The sequence below is a fragment of the Numenius arquata genome, chromosome 2 (assembly GCF_964106895.1).
Source record: "Numenius arquata chromosome 2, bNumArq3.hap1.1, whole genome shotgun sequence".
NCBI lineage: Eukaryota > Metazoa > Chordata > Aves > Charadriiformes > Scolopacidae > Numenius > Numenius arquata.
In genome coordinates this window covers 99744615-99769434 of record NC_133577.1, presented here as the reverse complement: position 1 = coordinate 99769434, position 24820 = coordinate 99744615, and the positions used below count along the sequence as shown (strand labels likewise).

Sequence of the window (24820 nt, the reverse complement as noted above, 5' to 3'; positions counted from 1 at the left end):
GTCATCTGCAAACTTACTGAGGGTGCACTCAATCCCCTTATCCAGTTCATCAATAAAGATATTAAATAAGACTGGCCCCAAGACTGAGCCCTGAGGGACACCACTGGTGACCGGCCGCCAACTGGATTTCACCCCATTAATCACAACTCTCTGGGCATGGCCATCCAGCCAGTTTTTTACCCAGTGAAGAGCACACTTGTCTATGCCATGATTCGCCAGCTGCTCCAGTTGAACGCTGTGGGGGATGGTGTCAAAGGCCTTTCCAAAGTCCAGGCAGACAACGTCCACAGCCTTCCCCGCATCGAGAAGCCGGGTCACATGGTCATAGAAAGAGATCAAGTTGGTTAAGCAGGACCTCCCTTTCATAAACCCCTGCTGGCTGGCCCTGATCCCTTGGCTGCCCTGCACTTGCCGTGAGAGCTCACTCAAGATGATCCTCTCCGTGATCTTTCCCAGTACCGAGGTCAGGCTGACAGGCCTATAGTTTCCTGGATCCTCCTTCCAGCCCTTCTTGTAGATGGGCGTCACGTTGGCCACCCTCCAGTCACCTGGTACCTCTCCTGTTGACCAGGATTGTTGATAGATAATGGAGAGAGGCTTGGTGAGCTCTCCCGCCAGCTCTCTGAGTACCCTTGGGTGAATCCCATCTGGCCCCATAGACTTATGCATGTCCAGGTGCATAAGCAAATCATTAATTACTTCCTCTTGGATTATGGGGGGGTTGTTCTGCTCTCCATCCTTATCTTCCAGCCCAGGAGGCTGAACACCCTGGGGGTAGCTGGTCTGACTACTGAAGACAGAGGCAAAGAAGGCATTAAGTATCTCAGCCTTCTCCTCGTCCTTGGTCGCAATGTTCCCCCCTGCATCCAGTAAGGGATGGAGATTCTCCCTGACTCTCTTTTTGTTGACATATTTATAAAAACTTTTTTTGTTGTCCCTTATATTAATGGCCAGGTTTAGTTCCAGCTGGGCTTTTACCTTCCTAATTTTTTCTCGGTATAACCTAACAAGATCTCTGTACTCCTCCCAAGTTGCCTGTCCCTTCATCCAAAGGTTGTAAACCCTCCTTTTTTCCCCTAAGTCCCACCAAAAGCTCTTTGTTCAACCAGGCCAGCCATTTTCCCTGCCCTTTAATTTTGCGCCTTATGGGGACAGCCTGCTCCTGGGCCTTTAGGATTTCCTTCTTGAAGAGCGTCCAGCCTTCCTGGATCCCTTTGCCCCACACGATTATCTCCCGAAGGACTCTCCCAACCAGGGTTCTGAACAGGCTGAAGTCCACCCTCCGGGAGTCCAAGGTGGAGGTTTTGCTAACCCCCTTCCTTACCTCACTAAGAATTGAAAACTTGACCATTTCATGATCGCTAAGCCCAAGACGGCCTCCAACCTCCACATCTCCCACTAGTGTTTCTTCGTTTGTGAAAAGTAGGTCTAGCGAGGCACCTCCCCTGGTAGGTTCTCCTACCAGTGGTGTCAGGAAGTTATCTTCCATACACTCAAGGAACCTCCTAGCCTGCCTGCTCTCTGCTGTGTTATATTTCCAGCAGATATCCGGTAGGTTGAAGTCCCCAACCAGAACAAGGGCTGGTGATTGCGAGACTTCAGCCAGCCGCTTATAGAATGCTTCATCAACCTGCTCATCCTGGTTGGGTGGTCTATAGCAGACTCCCAGCACAAAATCACCCTTGTTAGCCCTTGTTAGAACAAAACAGTTCTCTTTCAAAACGCATGGATGTTGATAGATTGCATATGGCAAGAAGATTAGGAAGTGCAGGCACTCAGGAAAAGCTGTTTGCTCATTCACTTGAGAGTCTCTGATTTTACTCTATTTACAACTTCTTGTATTTTAGGGAAGAAAAGATACACTGTTAAAGCAGTGCGTAGAGCAAAATCCACTCATCAGACCCACTACCTGAAAAAAACCTAAAGATTACCAAAAAAAGTTGATACTAAATTTACAAATGCCTTAAATGGATCTTTTCTGCATTCATCACAGCAATAATGTTGCAAATGCCAAATATAAATTTATTTAGGTTGCCAGCAAATATTAATTACAATTACTAGCCGCCATGTGTTTTTCCTATTAACGCTAACAGAAACTTGCTGACTGAGCTGTCCCTTAGGCAGGAACAGATGACAATTTGTCAGATTAATTGCTATTCTTTTTTACATCTTTCAGAGGTAATGACTGTAATTAGCTCTTTGCTTCCTAGAGAAAACTGGTTTCAGTGTAGTAATTGCATAAAATAGGTTTTTGTATTCATATATAGAAGAAGTCCTCTGATGTTGGCAAATTAGAGTCAATTGAACTAAAGATTACACATGAAGTTTATATAAAGACAAACTTCCTTTCTGCTCAGTGACTGACTGAAAAATGGGTTAAAGATTGTAATACCAGCTGCATGCATAGGATTTAATCAAGCCAAGCTTCCATCACAACCTTCAAATAACTTTTCCTAATCTTGCAAGAGGGAAAGAAACCATTTGAGACAATTTGCCCATTAAATTGTTATCTATTAAGACAGTATTTTCAAATTTCTTACTACTACTGTCTTACCAAATGTAAGGAGTAAAAGTTATTTGGGGAAATTTAGTAATAACTGAGTGAAATGTAGCAGCCTATTATACATTGAAATTAGACCAGGTTTTTTTTTAATCATCTTTGCACCTATAAAACTATCAAAAGGTAAAAAAATAACATTGTTCCCACAATCTCTGAAGCTGCCAAAGCACACTGCTATGAAAAGCAGCTCAACATAATAAACCAGCCATACTTAAGATAATCGCTGTCATATCTGAGCATGTCAAAAATCTCTGAGATATTTATTCTCACAATCCCCTGTCAGGTACAAAAATACTTGTATTTGCTGGTGGTGAACTGAGACATGGAGAAGTCAAAGACTAGATCAGGAAAGAACTCAAGCACCTAATTTCTGTTTAGTTCCCAAACTACATTCTAATCTAAAACTAAAACCCTCAAATCTTCACTGATAACTCTGGATTCAAGTAGCCTCCACCACTTCTTCTGTTTCTGTCAAGGTTCTGTAAATGCCTTGACTATATCTACTAATTAGATATTCATGAATCTTATGGACAGCCCAAGACAAGTTATATCCTCAGACAACACAGATCAAGATCTGCATCTAAAAACAACCTGCCGGATGAGGAAGCAAGTGAGCTGCACTCTCATGATCCAAACACTCTTTACCAAATAAACCACTGAGCAGGTTATAGGAAGTCCAGCTTCCGTTTCTTCCTTTTCAAGTGTCAAAGCATTCAATCCATACCTCATACAGCCAGGCAGAGTCCTATGCATTAGAGTGCGAGAAGTTGGATTGCTAAAATCCAGAAGTGCTGGATTTTAGCACTGAACAGATCCAAGTATCCTGAATTACGTTACAATAGGCAAGACAGTACCTGAGTGCGAGGTTACATATGATTCAGGCACTTACTGGAGTAAGTGAAGAGGTACAGATCCATGCTTTCACATTTTGGCTGAAACCAATACAATGTGCAAATACCTACCGAAACCTGGATTCTACTCCAAAGGCTCTCTCTTTCAAAAAAAAGTGTACTCCTACACCTACGTCACTCATACTTAATTCGTTCTGATTCAGTGAAACAGCCTTGACAAGACAAACTGGGGGTAACAAACTTTTGGGATGTCTAGTTTCCAGGAAATTCAACTTTGGAACACTGCTGATGAGGAAAAAACTCAACTTGTTACAATCTGAATTTTTCAAAAAGAAGGAAAGATGGCAACTTTCCCCTTGGGTCTTCCATCTACTTTTAACCAATGTCACATCTGTAAACTTTTATAATTATTCTGAACAGACAACCTATGTTATTTATGTCATAACATTACAGAACTAAGAGAAACTGTAGGCAAAGTCAGGTGGATACTGTTCACACTATCAGCACGTTTCAGGCGCAGCATTGCCACACAGCAAGCACTGATCTTTCTTGTCTACACTATTTTTACACATGCAATTACTGAGAAACAAATACAGACTTACCATTCCCACACCACAAGCCGTTCCGTCAGCCAAAGGCATGTGCTGAGTACGACAACCCTTGTGAACACCTTCTGTGCTTGTGCACCACAAGCGTTTGCATTGTTTCTAAAAAAGCAAACAAGATTACTTTTGTTGTACCTGTAACACCATTTTAGGCATTAGTTGGGTTATTTGTATTGTTTTCTGATACTATGCGGGCTTAGAGTTTGCTATTAGTACTACCATTTTTCACAGATGAAACCCCACAAAAACAAAATGAATTTTGCTTAAGGCCAGGCAGGAATGTGGAATATACTTGAAACTGATCACATTAGAAGTAATAGATAACTTCATTTTCTAATTCAGTAGAAAATTTAATTAAAAAGAATGTAAGAGGTTATGGTTGATACTATGCAGCACAGTTTGAGTATAATCCCCAGACAAAGACTCTAACTGGAATTCTTAAAAAATACACTGGCTAGAAAATTAAGAAGAAAGACTCCTTTTCAAATTCTTAAAAGATTCTTAATGGACAAATAACATTTACGGATTACAAAACTTAGAAGGCAGTCTTCAGTAACACCATCTTCAGGTCTTTGAATCCCTTTACTTTTCTATAATATTCCCATAAAGCCTGTCTCCTTCAAACAGCTCCAAAACCTACACAATACTAGTAGAGGTATTTGATAAGTTGGTCCAAAACTCTAACTCTTCATAACATCTTGACAGTAATGAACGAAATCATAATATTATATTTGTATTTATTTTATATGGCACTGGATACATTAAGTTTTCAAAATACAACTTAAGGTTCAATATTAATCTACTCAAGTTTTCTTTCCAGATCCCTATTTTGCTTTAAAGAAATTTTTGGTTAAGTATACAAAATATACACTTTAACAGGCATGAAAATACTTCTTGACTCTTTGACAAAGTAGAGGAAATCTATACTTTGGACCAAACATTTAGAACAAATATTTGAATTAATATATTAACTTTCAAGTTATACTTTTTTAAACTTTTTTAAAAAGCACTAAAAGAAGCAGATGAGAAAGACCTGTTAATGTAAGATAGGGTCTATAATATGAAAAAATTTTTAGATTGTTTTGAAATAATTCCCTTTCAGTAGTTGCAGGAAGCCTTAATTTATGCAGCTTTAGATCTTTTAAAGGAATCATAATCACATATTCAGATGTGGAAATCAAAATGAATTCATCCTACTTTTTAATTCTATGTATTTCTAGCATATGGAGCTGCAATGCTCTTCACTGAACTCTACCCCCTTCAACTCAATAAAACCGAACTTTGACATATTTCAGGATAAATTTCTTCCAAAACCAGAACTCCTAAGACTTCATTTCTAAACCTATCTCAGTAATTTTTCAGTATAGATTGTGCATGGCTCTCTGTTGTTCACTCACCAGATATGGGCACACTTGTGAGCCAAGACCAAACATAAGTTCGCACTGCTTGTTGACATCATACATTGACCCAGGCAGCTGAGAGGAAAGATCGTATATTCTTCCACTGGGTTTGTCTAGGAGACATTCACCATAACCAGTGCTGTTGTAAAAACGGGAACAAAATGTGAATAAATCAGTCTTAAATCATTGGGAGCCTACTCAAGCAACACTTAAACATGCATATCTCAGTGGAGTTATGGGTTTGCAGGCCTACCTGCCTATGTAATGATTTCAGTTAATTAAAATTATTAAAATAAACCAGGTCACTTGATTTTCCTTTATTGCATTTTGCATTATATCCACCAAAAAAAAGCTTTTTTTTTTTGCTTTCTGACTGTCTTATTTTCACATTCTTACAGGAAAAAAATGTTACTGCCTAAGTTATACCTACCACTTTTTTTTTAAATATAAACTTCTGAAAATAAACTGTGTCTATTCTGACCTACTACAACCATACAAAAAATATTTTCAATAACCAACACCACTATATTAAAAAAAAAAAAAGTATTCTTAACTTTATGTGTTGAGTGCAACTTTAACAAAGTCATGAATCATCCAAAGAGTTAAATACATGTATTTTTCTGGAGAACTGAGGACCTACAAGTCAGTTGTTAAACCTAAGAACAATAGAAAACTAGTATTTAAGCAATACCTTTAAAATACTTCTCAAAGACATGACATTGAAAAAAACAACAAACAAACCAAAGCAAAACCATAGCATCATATTGATACTTACTCAAGAAATTCAGTGATATACTTTTGACTGCATTTTGACCAGGTCCATGGACTTGTATGGTAATTTAAAGTTGGAGCCATCACGTGGTACTGATGTTTAATTCCAGCTTCTTTACATTTAAAACTGTCATCATGAGGCACATTAAATCTAAAAAGCAAAACAGACAAACTCCAAAACAAATTCAGCAATAATTAAATAACACTCTGTCGTAGCAGAAAATGCTTGAGTTTTGAGTTTGAAAATGCTTTAAAATTTAATGGGACTCACTTAATATGATTATCTGATATTATGGCAATAGATATTTTAAAAATGCCTTAATATAACTCTCTCCTTATCCAAAACGCTCCTCATTATACAATGTTGGGCACAGTAGGAATTTTACAATTACATGGTACTTTAGCTCGCCAGGAAAACACTGTTTCGGGAGTACGCCACTTCAAATGAACAACCCACCTCCTCAGCTCCTAGACTGTCCAGAACACCTTACCCCAATATTCACATCGTAAGTCTTAATATTCAGTAACAAAACCAAACTACCAAGTGCATCAACATCATATTTATTCAACTAGCACATGGTCTTATTTTATATCTCAGTTTAAGTACCATGATAAATGGCATGTATCTAAAGGAACTTCCAGGCACATGAAAGATCAACATGCTAGCTACGGAGCTCTGTAAGGCCATCGTTACCTACACTGTGGCATGCCCCATGGAGCTAGAGTTTAACACCTTTCTGCCATCTCTGATGAGGTACGCTTCATAAAATAAAATGCTGTCATCTCCTCTTATTTTTCTGTGTAAAGTATTTCTCTTTGTGTTACTCTACTGTATTCTGAAAGGATCAAACACAAGGAAGAATATTTCTGCGTTATATTAACAACAGTCTTTCCTTAAAGGTAAATTCCTACCCTAGAATGCAATTGGACTTAACAGGAGTATGTGGCACATCTAAGATACCTCTCCCAGTGTCCCAACCAGTTCATATGACAAAAGGACCAAATACAGCTGTATGATCAGCATCTCCCATAATTCAGGATACCAACCTGCCAGGTTATAAAATTCATGATTTCTCTACCTCTAGGTGGTGGGCAGAGCTGACTCACTGCAAGGGGCAAAAATAAAAACTCTTCTAGAAGGACGTAGCAGACTGCACCCCCTTAGAAAGGTAAAGCACATCTCTGGAAATTGGCCATATTCAAAAGGAAATAAAAAAGATTTACCTAGAAGGAAAGAGGTACTTACACATGTCCAAGCTCATGTGCTATGGTAAAAGCAGCACTCAATCCATTTTCTTCGCTTATAGAACAGCTGCGTAGTGGGTCACACATTGTACCCAGCTCTGCCAAACCTGCAAAATTGAATCCTTATATAAAAGCTTAACAGAATGAGTTTTCATGTAGAAGGAGTGACTCTATAAACAAATACTATGGCACCCAAGTTGAAAGTCATGCCTCAACTCCACCAAATTTACACAAAAAACCCAACCACTGGGCACCAAAGTACATCCCAGGGCACAACGGCATTAAGAAGTTGATTTTTTTGTCTTTGTGACTTAAACTTTACATCTATTTTTTTCTGATTTATTCCCAATTGATGTTTCTCTTTACAGTGAGATTCTCTTACAGATTTTCTGTTATAATATTATACTGATTAAAAAAAACCAAACTCACCAAGAGTATCACACTTCTCTCTAGCTCTGCAGATATCTTCCCTTGAAGGAAAATATTTATTTAAAATTATTACAGCAAATAAAAGAACATTTTTAAAGAAATTTGACTGTTGCTATATTAATTACAGCAATTGCAAATATGATTTGCTATTTTTAATCTTATAGTCCATTCAAACAATTTGCATTCTAGTGAGAGAACTAATTTAAATTCACCAGGCTAAGCTCACAGCATTGCTTTCCATCTAGCATGCAAAGAATAAAAATTCAAATACTATGTTACTTCTCTAGAATGCAGAAAGTAGATCAAGCATGAAATGCTGCTGAAAAATTGTGCAGATTGCAGTATACTTGAAACTATCTTATGTAGGGAACCGTCTGCCAAAATAACAATGTAAAATTCAGGATAAATATCAAACAGTTTGAAGTGCTGGAGCGAGTCCAACTTGAACACTGGGGGGAAAAACAATGAAAAAAAACCAATCAGCAAAAGAGAGAATATATTTCAGTGAATGAACATCAGAACATTCACTAAGGCAATCAGTGTACAGGAAGAATATATACTAATATTTAAATGTTTTCCATTTGAAAGATTTTGGTAGTTCTAATTACACCTGGGCTATCAGGAGCTGATTGTCACTGCATCCTTCAGCTGCATCCATTACGTACAACACCCCGTCCCCATCACATGTATATACAATGACTTAATTTCCTTATAACAATATCAGGTCTAAGTTATTTCCATCATCTTTAATGAAGGGTTCATCAGATGGTTAGCTACCAACATAGAACTGTCAGAGTAATTGCTCATGTACTGATAATCTATGGTTTGGGAAGTTCAAGATAGTCTTTATTCACTTCAATTATCTATGAACAGTACCAGTGTGGTTTAACCATCAGAATGGTTAAAAAATGATGATGTAAAAAAAGAAACTGAAGCATTTGTCTCACCTAGCTGAGTAATTACGGCTATTTCAGATACTGTACCTAGTGATAAGAACAGCAGTATCATGATGGGAAGGGTGAGCATCATCCAAAGTGTTTTGTGCTTGCTGCCATAAGCAAAAGTTACGAAGAGTAGTAGCTGCATTAAAAGTGATAGCGGGTCCTTCCTAAGCAAGAAATGGCCAAAAAAAAACAAATAAGGGCTTTAATATTCATGCACTTGCACTCATTACTTTGTCATTCATGCCCCTAATCTGCAAAACAATGACTGTGTACTGAAAGGAAGTCAGCAGGACTCCACATAAGCTCACTCACACAGATTTCTTTGCAGGATCAGGTCTTAATTTAGCTACAAGTCATCAGTCATGAGAATCCATTATTTTAATAAATGTATGTGAGCATGCACCACGTGTTAAATATTAAGAAACCAGTGTGACATTTATGATAAATAAATATAAAAACATGTATTTGAAAAGGGTATACTTCTTCCAGTCTTAAAATATTACAGCTGTTAGGGCTGAAAACCCTCAATCAAAACCTTCTATAAAAGGTTGTCATTTCCCTGTCATGTTTCCATGCATATAACCATACTTTAGGTAGTTATGCCATAAACTTTAGTATAGTATCTGATTTATGTCCATTTAGGTCAACAGGAGGTGATAATACAGAGATGGGGAAATACAGGCACTAAATAATGCACTTAACCTCACATTTGACATTTAGTCTGCTATCTTAAAAAAATATATAGTTAAAGAAAATATTTTGTATTTAAAGCTAAAGTATTTTAAACTTTGGAATTACAATGCAAATTTATGTATTTTGTTTCTTCTGTTAGAAAGAAGTCTTTTTGATGTTTATTTTTCCTACCTGTTCATTGTGAATTACAATTAATTTTACAATAACTATATTTATAAGATTTCCAATACTTGAATCTTTATATATTGCTGCAACCTAAAGAGAAAAAAGTCAGAAGATTAGATTATTAAACTCATCTGATAAACCATATCTCTTTTTGTCACGCGAGCAAGTTAAAGAAAAACAAGCTGCTACACAACAGAAATTTCATGCATCCCTTTGTACCTTTCTATCCAAGGATATGGTAACAAACCCAAAGTTGTTGCCCCGTTTTTAAACTAAGATGGTACCTCAAAATAGCTCATATTTATTATACACAGGAAGATCAGAACATGCACACAGGCTGTTTTCCAATACTAATCTCCACATAAAAAGTAACTATCCTAACAAAGTCTTCTTAAATGCAAAAAATAGTTTCTAATATCCAAATAGCTATAATTTTATACTCACTTCCAAACACTTTGACACCATGTTGAAATGCTAGTGTAAAAAGTATACTTATTATACATGGTAAAAACTGTAGTTTACTGATAAAATATCAAAAAAAGAACAAAAGTAACGTCACTGTGACTGTCATAGACATAAGCTGCCTTATATGCATAATTTGTAGAATCAATACCTAAAATATTAGAGGAGTTTAGAAAGCAAGTTTGAACGAATATGCTTTTCCCCTTGCTTTTAATGGAAGCTGGATGAAGTTGTAAACCTGTATTGAAAATATATATGACACATACAAGGTTTCTTTCCTCATTCATAAAATTTGTATTTACATACCCAAGAGGCATTTTTATATATAACCTTGCATCCAGATAGTAAAAATCATGAGTCAATTCAATACACCAAAGTGAATCACTTTGAAAGTTATTCTTCATAAACACAGTAAAAAAGTTTATTCATTCTCAATAACAGCTTCAGATGTCCTATCCATACGGATTCTACAATTCGGCTTAAAGCAGTTTTTGAATGACAGCCTTACCTAAACAAGAGTTGCTACCAAAGGCAAGAGTACTGGCTTTCCTCCCTTCTGGCTTGTGCTAAGGCTGCAAGGCTACAAAAGTTACAGGATCAAGGAACTGATCCAACTGCAAACCTATATATATTTTTTTTTTTTCCCTTTTCTTGTATCATGTTATATTGATCAACATGATCTCATTCCTGGTGCAGCCCCTCCAACACAGGTGCTGACAGAGGGAAAAGTGCAGAAAACCAGACTTCTTTCAAAAGTAGCCTACACTTGAACTGACTCAAATTGCTCATGAAACCACAGCCTCGCAGCGTATGAATCCAACGTACCTGAGACGGAGTAATTCTGCTAAAAGTTGGAACTGACAGAGCACTGGCTCCCACCGATTCATACCCTCCCCTTCCCTGAACTGGAGAGAGCACAATGCACATTGTGGTCCTTCATTCTTTTGTTGATATACAAGCTGGAAACAGGGAATTGGATAAGGGTAGGGAAGGAGCCTGAGTTTTAGAATCCATATGGAGAACACATTTCAGAGCAGCACAGCTATTGTCTGCTTCATTCCATATGGACTCCATTCTTGGTTAGTAACCGCCAAGCATCCAGTTATTCCAAAGTGGGAATAAGGAGCATCTCTCAAGCACTCACCAAAGATTTCAATTAGGCATAGACACATTCAGAAGACCTTTACCAAAGAACAGGTGCCTGTAAAGGCTCAAGCGCTATACAGGCAGAAGGGGTTATCTAAATTTGAATGGAATAAAATACCATTTTACTACTACGAAAACTACTTTTAAACTATCACAGATTATACAGCTCATAATGTGTTCTTAAACATAGTTCAAGGTCCACTTTGATAAACCTAGAGAGGGTATTTCTGGATATTTGTCATCCTCATGAAATATCACAAAATGTGAAGGTTATGGTCCTGAACGTTGTCTTAGATTAACATAACACAGTTATCACATTCATCTCAGCTCATGTCACTAGCAGTAAGCTAGCTGTCTAAATTCCTTCAACAGTTGATGGAGAAGGAAAAAGGATGAACTGTTGTGTAGACATGCCTATCTAAAATACATACTTAGATATACATATTTTCATACAAGGCAGTAAGTTATTTTATTTCTTCATCCCTTTGCTATGGAGGGAGATGAGATGTCTAATTTTCAGACATATGAGGCTATGGGAGATTAATAGCAGCCCAACTATTTCAAGTTTTATTTCTCTTTAGCAAAGAAGAAACAGGAGATGGGTTCATATGGCATTCCCAAATCACATCAGAGGAATCTGAAATGAGATCTGCGAGGATCTTTGGCTTATAATGTGAAGACATTTGTCCTGAGGACTAGACTCTCCTGCCACTTATAACTGAGAATTTGTCACAGCATAAACCTATACAAGAAGATGACATGCATATAGTGTTAACAGAAAGATCTTTTATGGAACAGGTAACAAAACCAGACTGTCTCATGTCTATACCATAATGCTGAAACAGGCACTGCTATAGAAATACAGTAAACAGAATCCTAGAACGGTTTGGGTTGGAAGGGACCCTTAAAGACAGAATCAGAGAGTTGTGTAGGTTGGAAGGGGCCTTTCAGATCATCTAGTCCAACCGTCAATGTAACACTGACAAAAACCACCACCAAACCATATCTCTAAGCACTACATCTACCTGTCTTTCAAATACCTCCAGGGATGGTGCCTCAACCACTTCCCTGGGCAGCCCATTCCAATGCTTAATAACCCTTTCAGCGTAAAAATTTTTCCTAATATCCAATCTAAACCTCCCCGGGTTTAGATTGGATATTAGGCTCCCTCACAGCTTGAGGTCATTTCCTCTTGTCCTATCGCCTGTGACTTGGGAGAAGAGACTGACCCCTGCCTCTCTACAACCTCCTTTCAGGTAGTTGTAGAGAGAAATAAGGTCTCCCCTCAGCCTCCTTTTCTCCAGGCTAAACAATCACAGTTGCCTCAGCTGCTCCTCATGTGACTTGTTCTCTTAGACCCGTCACCAGCTTCATTGCCCTCCTCTGGACACACTCCAGCACCTCAATGTCTTTCTTGTAGTGAGGGGCCCAAAACTGGACACAGTACTCAAGGTGGGGCCTCACCAGTGCCGAGTACAGGGGGATGATCACTTCCTTACTCCTACTCACTACACTGTTCCTGATACAGGCCAGGATGCTGTTGGCCTTCTTGGCTACCCGGGCACACTGCTGGCTCATATTCAGCTGGCTGTCCACCAACACCCCCAGGTCCTTTTCCGCCAGGCAGCTCTCCAGCCACTCTTCCCCAAGCCTGTAGCGCTGCCTGGGGTTGCTGTGACCCAAGTGCAGGACTTGGCACTTGGCCTTGTTGAACCTCATCCCACTGGCCAGGCTATCAGCCTTCTGTGCAACATCACCTCTCAGTTTCTTAAAGGCCTCCTGTACCAAAGTCTGTGAGAAGAAGACTCATTTCTGATCCTGGATGATTAGAATGATCTGGGCAAGGAATCCAACCTGGAGTGTAGTTGGGATTAAAAATTAGCATTTCTTGTTCTTTTCTATGGTGCTGTGGTTATTACTGCAGTTGATGATGTGCAAATGCTGTCTGTTAAAGTTATCTGCTAACAAATCCAAAAACGTAGAGGAGGCAAAGAAACCAACACACAACCCAGAATCAGGTGTCCTCCTTCCTGCCTGTTGATACAATGTCCATTTAAAATATTTGAGCAAAAGTATTTCTTCAAAACTTAATACAGGTTACTTATACCTCAGAGGAGAGGCATTAGACTGAGTATGAGAGAAGAATATCTCATTGCACACCTGAAGAGAATCTGTTGCAGGACCTTCAACACCATATCCATGCACCATCTGAATTATCTATTGGTTGTCTCTGGACAACAGTTGAGGCCTAAAATCATGTCAGTTAGATGCCCAAGGCCAACTGTTCTTGCTAGAATCTGAAGCATACTTTCTCTCATACTGGAGACAGGTAAGCTCCTGTTGAATGTAAAACTATCAGTGCTCTCATTAACCCTACATTTGAGTCAAAGTATGTATCCTTTGTCACATGGGCACTTCCATGACCTCCAAACATTTAGTTATTAACTCTGGTTTCAAAAGTTCAAAAAGAAAGATTCTGTGCCGATAATGAGATGCCCTTACCAGTTGAGCACGGTATATTCTGCAGGCTGAATATGTGTGAAGAGAAAAATCCTGAGAGTTGAAAAACCAGAAGCCAAACTTTATTTTGGAATGTACAGTTCCCTAGGTAAATCTTCATCAACTGAGACTTGAAATAATAGCTCAATGCAGGGAATTATCAAAGATCTGCAATATGAGATTCTTATTTTTAGTGAAAAAATTAAAGGGATAAGTACTCCCTGCTCCTGTATTCTAAGGACACCTCTTTCAATGCTCTCTTATTTGAAGCATTCATGAAAAAGGATGATGAAATGAGATAGGAATTTGATAGAATACACCATTTTATAATTTCCAGATCTACTTGCTTTACAGTGATCTATATCCAGGCTTCACAGAAGTACGAGGTAGTAGTCAAGACAAAGGGAAGTTAGTTTCAAGAGATTTTTCAAACCCTTAAAAGCAGCATCCATACCAGAGACCAGGCCAAACCACACAGCAACAAAGAAAGGAAAAAAATTAAACACATAAATGCAGCTAGCTACTCTTCAGTGGAAGGATCACAGCTTTCATTTTCATGAAATTCTCGAAGACCAAGTCAGATCTTGTTATCACCACATCTGTGGCTGCCAGCTGACGGAAGCAACTTGGTCACAACAAAGTTTAGCTTCTCTTGATATCCCTGTTGTAACTGTCCATTAAACTGGGACTGTGAATTGTGGCAAAATGCACCATTTTGAAAAGCAGCTAGTAAACAAACAAGTATGTCTAGAGGCTGGAAGATATGTAAGTGATATATCCAAATCGAACTGGACTTCTTCAGCTCCTTTTTTCCTAGATCTTGTATCACAAGATCTCTTTTTCTTTCCTCCTGTCTTTAACACAACCATGGTACCAGGAGAATACATTCGTATCTCTTGAAAGAAACTTGATATCACTTCTTAGCTCACATGCATTTTGCAGGCTCCAACAATCTCTTATTTATCACTGTAGTGCTGAAAGGATGCAAGATATCTAGGATCTGGGGTATTTCTCCTTCACCTCTTCCATTGTCATACCCTGACTCTGTCATATATTTTGTAAGACCCCAGAATTATCTGAAGTCATGAGGAAAAAAGTCACCACAGTATTTATTACTTCACTGAGAGAATGAGAAAGAGCTGTGTTATTTCTGCTGGTGTTACTCCTATTCTGTTCATCCATATTTCTGTACTAACCTGTGCTTTCCCTGGTCGAATGTAATGCCAGCAGAGATTTCTCAAGCAAACTTGCACAAGTATACCTACATACCTCAGAGTTACATTTTTATGCTCCCCCCCCCCACCAACCCTCCTCATGAGTTTTAGGTCATCTCCCGGCCCCTTATCCAAGTCCTCTCCAATTTACCATCCCCCAAGTTAACCAAACAGAGGTTCCAGATGACTCCCTGATGTGTTTTAGCAGAGGTAAAAGGGAAGAATATATCCCTTTTAAAGGCTCAGTCACCTTGCCAGGAATGCCTCTGCTCTGTCTTATCTTTAATTTGAAACTGACACGGTTGCAAAGATATCCCTTTAATATTGCAATAACTCAGTAAATGGTAACTTAGTCATCATCATCTACAGCCTTTTGATGAAAATATGCACCAAGGCCATAATCTAATCATAACAAATGGCATCATGTGCAGCTCAGATGCCAAACCATCCTTCCTTTCAGTTAACTGATTTTCACAAAGCACAACCGTAGTCAGGCTTCTCTAGCTCTTAGAAGCTACTGAGAGAAAGATGTATGAGTGTTTCTTGGCAAAACACCTCCTTCTTATACATGAGACAAGTCACAGGTAGCTTAGCGCAAGGCTTTTGTCTAATTAAACAGTAGGGACTGACTCTGAACCCTGTACTACAGAGGAGAAAGTCAGAGACAAGTACTAGTCTGATCATTAGGGGGCAGCAGACTGGTGTGTGGGATCTTTCCATGCAGAAAGTATTTCACAAGCAATGCTGATGATTAGCTGTCAGAATGGCACCAAAAAAAAAAAAAAGACTACAACTAGAAACATTTTTTTTGCTGCTAGGACCTGTTACTCACTGCCTTACATTTTACATCTCAGTAAATTACAGTAGCCATAAAACACTACTAAACCAACAGTAGCTATTTCAAGCACCTTGATTTGCACAGGTCTGAAAAACTACACAAAGAACAAAGCAATAGAGAGTCAAAGCCATTTATGTGCAGCCCAAGTTAGGAACCTGTCTTGATGAATATTGAAAATACCAGCTTTTAATTCATAATGGTACTATTTCACCATTATATAATGCCATTTTATGATTCCACGGTCTTACTGCAAGTTAAAATGATCTAAATTGCTGCTGTCTCAATCCTCTCCTCGAATGCACAGCTGCCCCCCTCCCCTGTTCCCACCCTAGCCCTCACATGACTAGGCAGCCAGCCAAGTTCCCCATCTGAGCTGGCCCACAGAGCCCTACCACAGGTGGTTTTACACATCAAGTTTTCTTTTCAGAAAGGGAAGATTACAAAGTTCTTGCTGCGTGCAGACTAAGAACAGCCCAAGAAGGTTTTTACTACCAAAATAACTATATAAGCAGTATATTCCTTAAAAAAAGTTAGTAATCAGGTACTTGATTCAGAAAATGAGGACAGTACCTCAAAATCTACCATGAAACCAGATTTGATGAGGTTTTGGTGCTTTTACAGCAAACTCCAGTGTCTTAATGAATTATTTCAGTTGCTAAGACCAAGTCTTCATATTAGGGACTTTGTCACATATTAGGCACATATGTCACAACATAATGTGCCTAAGACCGAGTCCTCCAGCTACTATATCTGTTAAGGCAGCACCTGCTGCCTGCTCTGCTGATGCAATGCTTGGAGGAACAAAAACAAATATCGCAAGTTAAGCAACCACAGATTTCTTTATTATTTTATTCATCATTTCACATTAAATAATGCTACTCTTTATCAAAACTTTTGCATTGAAATTCAATATAGTCCTATGGCAAAGGTATTCTTGTACTTTTAAATACATATTTCAATCAGAACTAGTATTTCCAAGACATAGTGTAAATACTGTGAACACTCATCTTGCCAAGATTTATGCAATTTTAAAGAAATGAGAAAATGCACTCCAGTTCCAGTTCAATGGGATTACTTGCATGCTGAGAGTTAAGCCTTTTTGGGTTGAATTGGATGAGTGACAAGACACTTAAAATCCCAAAAATATTTAGCAGTATATTTCAGTTCTTATTTTCCACTCATAAAACAGTACTCTATAGCAGCAAGTTTACTTTGTTGATGCTTAAAAAAAAAAAAAAAAAGAAGGAAGAAAAGAAAAGGAAAATGGGCTGGGATTTCAAAGGTTCTTCTGGGAGCTAGATGTCTAAGTTTCATTAAAATTTAATGGGATTTATATGCTTTAACTTTTTAAGTTTCTTTAAAATCCAAGCCAAAAATGAATATCCTTAAAAGTTTCAGAATGATTATAAGAGTAGAGTATAATGCTTGATTCATTTAAAATGCCAGCAACCTGACAATTTCCTGTAACAGGAGAAGTTGCATGACCAGACACAAGTTACCAGTTAAATTTAATAATCAAAGCTATCTGTGTAATGGCAGAAAGAATAAAATTTAATAGTTTCATTTATTCCCTTTATGGGTAATGAAATAAGACTAATAATGGGTCTATTTCAAACACTAATAAGCTATGGGTCAAGAAATGACCCACCTGCACACTGATGAATTCTAATACAGTTTACATAGCAAGGAGTGGTAGTCAGTTGTTTTTCTACTCTTCGCATTTATTGCTAAGTTACTGAAAAATAACTATTATGGGGAAGGAGAAGGAAGAGAAAAGAGAATGAAGACTGTATCTTCATATGCATTATTTGACAAAGCAATATATATGAGAGTAGAGGGTTGGACCAGATAACTTCCAAAGGTCCCTTACAACTTTAATTATTCTGTGATTCTATGACATCGCTGAAATGCTTCAAGGAGAAGGGATATAAGCCGAGATATATACTATTGGAGGGTTTAGGAGGAAGTTAACTGGACTGTGAAGAACACCTTTCGGAATTAAGATCTGATTTTTTTTTTTTTTTTTTTTTTTTAAAAATTCTGCATTTATAAAAGCTAAACATTTCTAGAAATAAAGTCTTAACAAACTTGTTTCAAGATTACCTTTAGAAGTAGCAGATGTACATGTGGAATAAAAACTGCCAGAAGATGCCAGCTATAAATATTACTGAATACTACAGTAGATGAAGATATTAAATTCACATTAAAGATGTAGTGTTTTATTGTGTGCCATTACCGCAAGGCCAGCAATAACTGCTCTAAGCCCTAGTTTTACAGTATATATAGGTAAGCACGAGAATAAAATCACAAGCTTTTTAGAAAAGAACTGGTATTCTTTCTCTAATACATGTATATGTTAAATGCTAGGTCTTAAAAAACAGGTCATCTAGACTCTCTTTAGCAGCAATTATACAATGCATATCTTCTTTCCCTAGTAGAAGTCCAATTACAAGAAACATCCACTGTAAGGAATAGTGGTTGAATGTACAACATCTACAGACGCAGGAACAGTGTTTTTTAGAAAAGGAACATCGGGAATTAAATTAGCTGTAATCACAACAGTGCTTCATGAAAATTATACAATAAATGTGCCGTTTCATCTTAAAGTATTGTGAAAAACAGCTTCCAATTTAAAATAATGTTTTTACCACTTCATTTTGATTCTTAGTACAGTTCTGTATTTAAAAAAAAGTAACTTTATAAAAAATGGCTTCTTTGGATCAGTTGTTTCTAAAAGAATTCCAAGTTGAGCCTGTACTATAAGTTAAAGAAAAAAATTCACCTTTCAATACTGATTTTTTTGTTAATACATGAACTTTCAGACCTTCACGCCACTGCCAGTAGAAAAATTCAGAAGGGTTTATCAAATTAAAGTATGCTAATCTCCCTTAAAATTTCATTATTTTTCTTATAAATAAATTGGAGAAAATGCCATCTTCTAAATTTAGGTGCCTACATCTGTGTAATAGGTGACAGCACCTCTAGGGCCATCAGCTGGAGATCTAGACATTAGAGTGATCAGAACTGAGTTCAGTTGCCTAACTATACATTATCTAGCGTCACTTCAAATGCTATAGGTAATCAGACACCTACACAGAACTGACAGATAAGACATGGTCTACGGGAGCCTTGCACACCTTTGTGAAGCAGCAGCTGAGGCCAAGTCAGATGTCCTATGGCATCTTAAATGGCACTGGACATTTCTATGAAGCAAATTGATTGATCCCAGGGGAAACTAGAGAGATTTTCTGTTCATCCAGAAGTAGATGTCTATAACTGGTCAAGTGAATAGCTCTGTTATTTAAAGCAGATATCTCCATAGATACCGATATGCAGGTGTCTTAATTTGCAAGCCCAAAGTTAGATGCAGTTTCATGTAAGTTAAGCTTCTTGAATAGATGGAAGGATAGAAATCTAGAAAAAATTATTATGCAGAATATTTTAGCACGCCTTTTCCTAAACAGATGTCATTGTAAACCTTTTGATTTTATAGTTTATTGTACCAGATCCTGAATCAATACAGGAAGCAACTTTTGGTTCAAGAAAGAATTCACCAAAGAAAGAGCTCAGCTAAATGATGCCAACTCAGTCTGACCCATATTCATTTGAAATTACTTGAAAAACCAGGATTACTATAACCAAGCATTTTTTCAGAATGCCTTTTAACCTCTGTCTCCTGTAGTTAATCCATATGTTTAACTCACTGAAGCTTAAGAATTCTCCTAATGCAACAGCAAATCAGGAAACAGGTCACAGCATTTCACCTACACACCTTACTGCATTACAGTGAAAACTTCCACAATGTGAAGTTTTGGCCCTACGTTTTTTATGGAATCTCTTTCTTTTAATATTCTGTATCAAATTCAATCAAACCAGAAGACACGGAAGTTGCAGAAGAGAAAACAGTATTACAGAAGTAACAGAAAATGCTAATACTTAGGAACTTAAGTTTACTTACTATTGACATCAGTGTTAGTACATAGTGCTGCAAATTCTGCCCATGGTGACGAACCATTTTGGTGTCGGCTGTAACCATCACTTCTACATATCTTGGATAGGAAAGAAAACGTTTTTTCCTGGAATGTGGATTGCCACCATCCTCTATAGATAGGTTATTTAAAGCATACTCTAAACTAAGAGACTTCTGTAACACATTGCTCTCTTCAGTTAAGCTGCTGAAGGTTGGGTATAGTAAAGTGCTCTTCTTCAACTCTTTTTCTGTAAAGTAAAAGAAGATTTAGTGTTGAATGCAGTTACTAAATTTAAAGAGAGAAACAGGCAAAAGGCTGCCAAAAATAGACAAAGCAAACTTATATTTATGATCTTATTTCCAAGAAAATTCTTCCAGTGCAAGAACTGTAAAAAAAAATACATTAAACATGGAAGGCTGTAACAGGATCATCAAATTAGACACCTTGTATATTATCATATAGTTCTATCATATATGGATTAATTGTTAAAAATCACTTACGAGACAGCATTATTTTACTGTTCCTAGACTGCAGTATAATCCAAGCAGGCAGGATGGAAGGAGATAAGCACTACAGCTTAAGCAGTGCAACAAAGGAAGTTATTAATTAAACAAAATACTTTTTTTTTGTTACACAGAAACCTTTGACAACAACAGAACCAAACAAAAGAAACCATAACAGAGACTAGTCCTCAAATCCCTTGACTTTTTCATTTATATAAGGTTATATTTACATAAATATGGAATTTACTTCATAAGCAAGTACACATCAAAAGCCTTCAGTGACTTCCTCGACAGCTTTGTTAATATTCATTATGTAGGATCAAGTTCTAAAGGAAATATAGAGCCTACCCAGATACCTTCAAACTAAGTACTGTAATACTTCCAATTATTCTGTATAGTCCAGCCACCAGAGACTTCTGATGCCCAATACATAAAATCCATGCATTAATCAGCGAGTCAGATTAGCAATAGCCCACATGGAAATACTTAACTGAGAGCATATCTGAATTCTCACGGAGTTCTCCAGAATTAGACACTTCAGCCCCCTCAGAACAAACCTCTACTGTCTTCCTGGAAGCTAGATTTCCCCTTATGAAGTAGCTGCCAAAAGATATGTCCCCTGATCCTTTTATTCTAATGACTTGGTGACTATAGCACCAACTCAAGAATTCAGAGATCCCAACTCTGTCACCTTCAATTAAGAGGCTTTAAATCTATACGTTCCAAATTTCAAGGGAAGAGCCCACATCCATAAACTTTAAGCTACTTTTGACAGGTGGATAGTCTGTCCTCTTTAAAGTTAGGGCACAACACAGCCAGAAAACAGTCGATGGAAAACAGCAAGCACCTTAAAAGTTTGCTGAGTATTTATCTAAAAGTCAATCACAAAATATAGCTATAGTAATTGCACAAGCTATTAGCACTAACAATAACGAGGGGAGAATTTGGGGACTGGCTTTGAAAACCAACTTGCTCATGAGTACCTACGTATTTTAGATGTGCTCTGACTGAATGAGTTTGATGCACTGAAGAGAACTGGCTGAAGCAACCTCATATACACATTATCTTTACTAGGTCACAGAAGGCGTCTGCGATTTCAGAGTACTGGCAAAATGGGAAACAGCATCTACATTTAAAGTGCAAGTTTAAAGATGACCTAAATTTATGGACCAGCCAAGATAAATTGATTTGTTCTGGTATTTAATTTATTTTTTTAAATAAACACCAGAAATCAACAAGTGGATCAGTATTAACCATCATATTTATCAGAAGCATATTATGGCAAATTCAGATGAACTCCCTTGTATTAAGGAAACAGGATTTATGGATAGAGGAAATGCAGCAGATGTCCTATCCTGACTTGATTAAGGGTTGTACCAGGGTTTCCAATTAATTTTTCATCAGCAAGTTAGTTTAGAAGAAACCAGTTCAAAGTGAGGAAAAGATGAGTTAGACAATTTTAGAAGCAATTGTCATGGTCCAATTTCAAACTAAAAAGATGTACCAAATGGTGTGCCTCTCCATATCCTCTGTCAAGATTCACTTACTAGAGAAACTCTCATGATTACAATATTGCTAGATATAATCTGTTCCTCCTAGAAGGAAAGATGTGAACAACTAGGCAAGACTAACATTAAAAAGAGACAAATCTCTTTAGAAGGGCAGAAATATAACACCACAAGATTTTTCTTCCATGAAAATGTATGCAACTTGACTCCCCAAAAAATTACTAATCTCTAGCTCACAGTCTTTTGTAGTTGCTCCGATAAATGAAAAGGGGGAGAATGACCAAGCTCTTAATATTTGGAGCCTCTTTCCCCACACTAGCTTGCTTATATTAATAGAATTCTCATATGCAAGATAGAAAACAAAACAAAACAAAAACAAACCACACAAACTGAAAGACCTCTACTTTGGTTCAGTACATATTATTCATCATTAAAAAAAGAATTAGGAATAACAACACTCACTTGATTTTCAAACAAAGTACTAACTCATTGCTCTGCAATGACAATCAATTAATAGACAGCACCAGCTTCCTAAAACAAAGCTACAGAAAAGAAGTACCTTTCACTAGAATTTGTTGAATGCAAGATGATCATAATGGTTGCTTAATGACCTTGGTATCTACGGAAAAGCAGGATTCTCAACATGTTTCTGAGTATAAAATATGCTTTAAGAATTTTCCAAAATTAAAAACACTAGCCACCCAAGCTACACCATTATTTTTCCAATTTATATTTTCAAACATCCAGGCAGATATTCCTTAAAAAAAGTAGAAATTTTATTATTTTCCTTTTCTTCAGATAGCCTTGTTTATGCACTCAGCCTTGCTTAAATGTTCCTGAAGTGCAAGTACATTCAAAATGCATAAAATGCAGTTTTCAGTCTCATGAAAGGTGTAGAATCTTAATTAGACAGGATGTTTCTAAATGTCAAGCTGAACCAAATGTAAGCTGCTTTCTCATGTTGCGAATCTCCACCCATTTGTGTTTTCTTTAAAACCAAATAAATGAACTCCCTATGTGTCTATCAAAAGCAAAAGAAAAGCATTTATTATGTCATTAAGCTTAAAAAAAATATGCTTCCAACACAATGAAAAATATTTTTTAAATGGCATTAGTGTAATAGTAAAGGTTAAGAAATGCATTGCTCAGGCAGGATCTTCAAAGGCTTCTACATCATTATATCCCAAAGCAGATGGTATCTCAGTGTTTAGAATGAGTCTATGGACACTTACCATTTCAAATAAATCCTTTCTAATCCCGCTCTTCTGTCTAGTTTTTGTACTTTGACAGTAGCTGCAGGTGCCTCTCTCTCATACTATTTTCTGACTACGAAGATGCATGTGTAACTCTGAAAAACAACTACTAGAAGTTTTCTGCCCCACTAAAAAACGTATTAGTTTAAAGCACAGTGCTTCCTCCTCACTGCTTCATGGTATTAAATAAAGCGGTTTTGTCTTTCATAGTCACTTTCACTGCATACATTCTCTCTTAAGTTACTTCGCTTAATGATTAACCTACATACTGTGAAGCTACGAAAATACAACCATTCACTTGTCACATATCCTAATAGTATGCTTGTAAATTACTCCACTATATTTGAAATAAAACTAAATATTATGAATATGTAGTATGAATACGTTATTAAAATATTTATAAGGAGAAAAATCCACATTAATGGGTAATATTAGATACTTCCATTATCAAGGAAGAGAGATATCCTGAATTATCTGTTAGATTTGCAATAAGTTCATTTTCTTTTGCAAAAAGAAGCAACAACTCCTGTGTATCTATTCTTTAAATGTTTACATACGGGACAACATAGGCATAAAAGTAAACCAACAGATAAGTTCTTGCAGTACCATGATTTTTATTTTTGGTTTGTTTTTCTTTTTATATGCACATTTTGTCCTACATTTGTATTAGCCACTGCCAGGAAAAAAAAAAAAAAAAAAGCTGCCAAGTCTACATGATAGAAATGTGTAGGCTCTAAAGGAACAATCTGAAGATAAATAATATTTACAAAAATTAAATCTTGCCTTTTTTTTTTTTAAACACCTCATATTCAAAAAAGTGACATTGAAATTTAACATATGACTATACCTGAAACTTCACAAGGTTTATGGGATTTCTGAAACTTTTTTTTAAGCTCTTCATGCCTGTATATAAGATGTGGTTTGTTATGCTCATCTTCATGTTCACCTCCATCCGCTTTCATCAGAGGTTCTAAAAAATATTCACCATCGTGTGCTTTAAAGGTGCCCATCTGAAAGTAAGAGAAGTAATTGATTTTCCACTAAAAATACTGATATAAAATTAATTTTCATTAAAATAATAAACTATTTATGATAATATTCTGAAATTAATGGAAATAAGTTTACACATGAGACAGAGGAAACTTCAGGGGAAGCTGGAGATGGAAGCTTGAAGGTAAGGCAAAGGGAAGTGTGTTTTCAGAGACCTGTCCCACCAGAATAACTCGTAACAGACTAGCCTGAGTATTAACAATGTATCATAGGTAATCACTATACAAAGTTAATGAAACAAAGGAGGTCACAAAAGTAAAGAGTATCTAGGTATAGCCAAGCAGGACCAGCTGGGAACTGTGGAGAGGGGCCATCAAAGCCTTGGATTTGCGTTGTCCAAATTCTAGACCGATTTGTTGCCTTCTGTCGTTTACATAATTTATAATATTTTTCTTCTAAAATTGCATTTTGCCCATACATTAGAAACAGTGTTAACTTGATATTCCTTTTAAAGACTTTGAAACAAGTTCCAGGAATTCGAAGTTGACAGTTTCATTAATGAGTTTCTCTCTTCAGTTCCCCCCCCCAGCCCCTGCCCCCACTACAGCAGACGCACATGGGTAACTATGCAATGGGAACCAAAGGAACTTGATTACAAACAAAAGCACCGGCACATATACAAAGAAAATGAACACAAATTAAGCTCCTTTTGCCCCATCTCACCCCTTCCCCATAATCCATTCAATTATGAAATCCTAAAACAGAATCTCTTC

General features: G+C 37.1%; 1 protein-coding gene across 1 annotated transcript in view; it reads right to left on the bottom strand.

Moving 5' to 3' along the window:
* Window positions 1-24820, bottom strand: part of ADAMTS20 (ADAM metallopeptidase with thrombospondin type 1 motif 20) — a 96623-nt gene that overhangs the window by 58111 nt on the left and 13692 nt on the right. The window contains exons 3-11 of the mRNA XM_074144533.1: window positions 23905-24067; window positions 19781-20040; window positions 9670-9753; window positions 8845-8969; window positions 7862-7902; window positions 7434-7539; window positions 6192-6338; window positions 5414-5555; window positions 4014-4118 (exon numbers count right to left, since the gene is read on the bottom strand). Coding sequence (XP_074000634.1) covers window positions 4014-4118; window positions 5414-5555; window positions 6192-6338; window positions 7434-7539; window positions 7862-7902; window positions 8845-8969; window positions 9670-9753; window positions 19781-20040; window positions 23905-24067 — 1173 coding nt within the window. The remainder of the gene's footprint in view (window positions 1-4013; window positions 4119-5413; window positions 5556-6191; window positions 6339-7433; window positions 7540-7861; window positions 7903-8844; window positions 8970-9669; window positions 9754-19780; window positions 20041-23904; window positions 24068-24820) is intronic.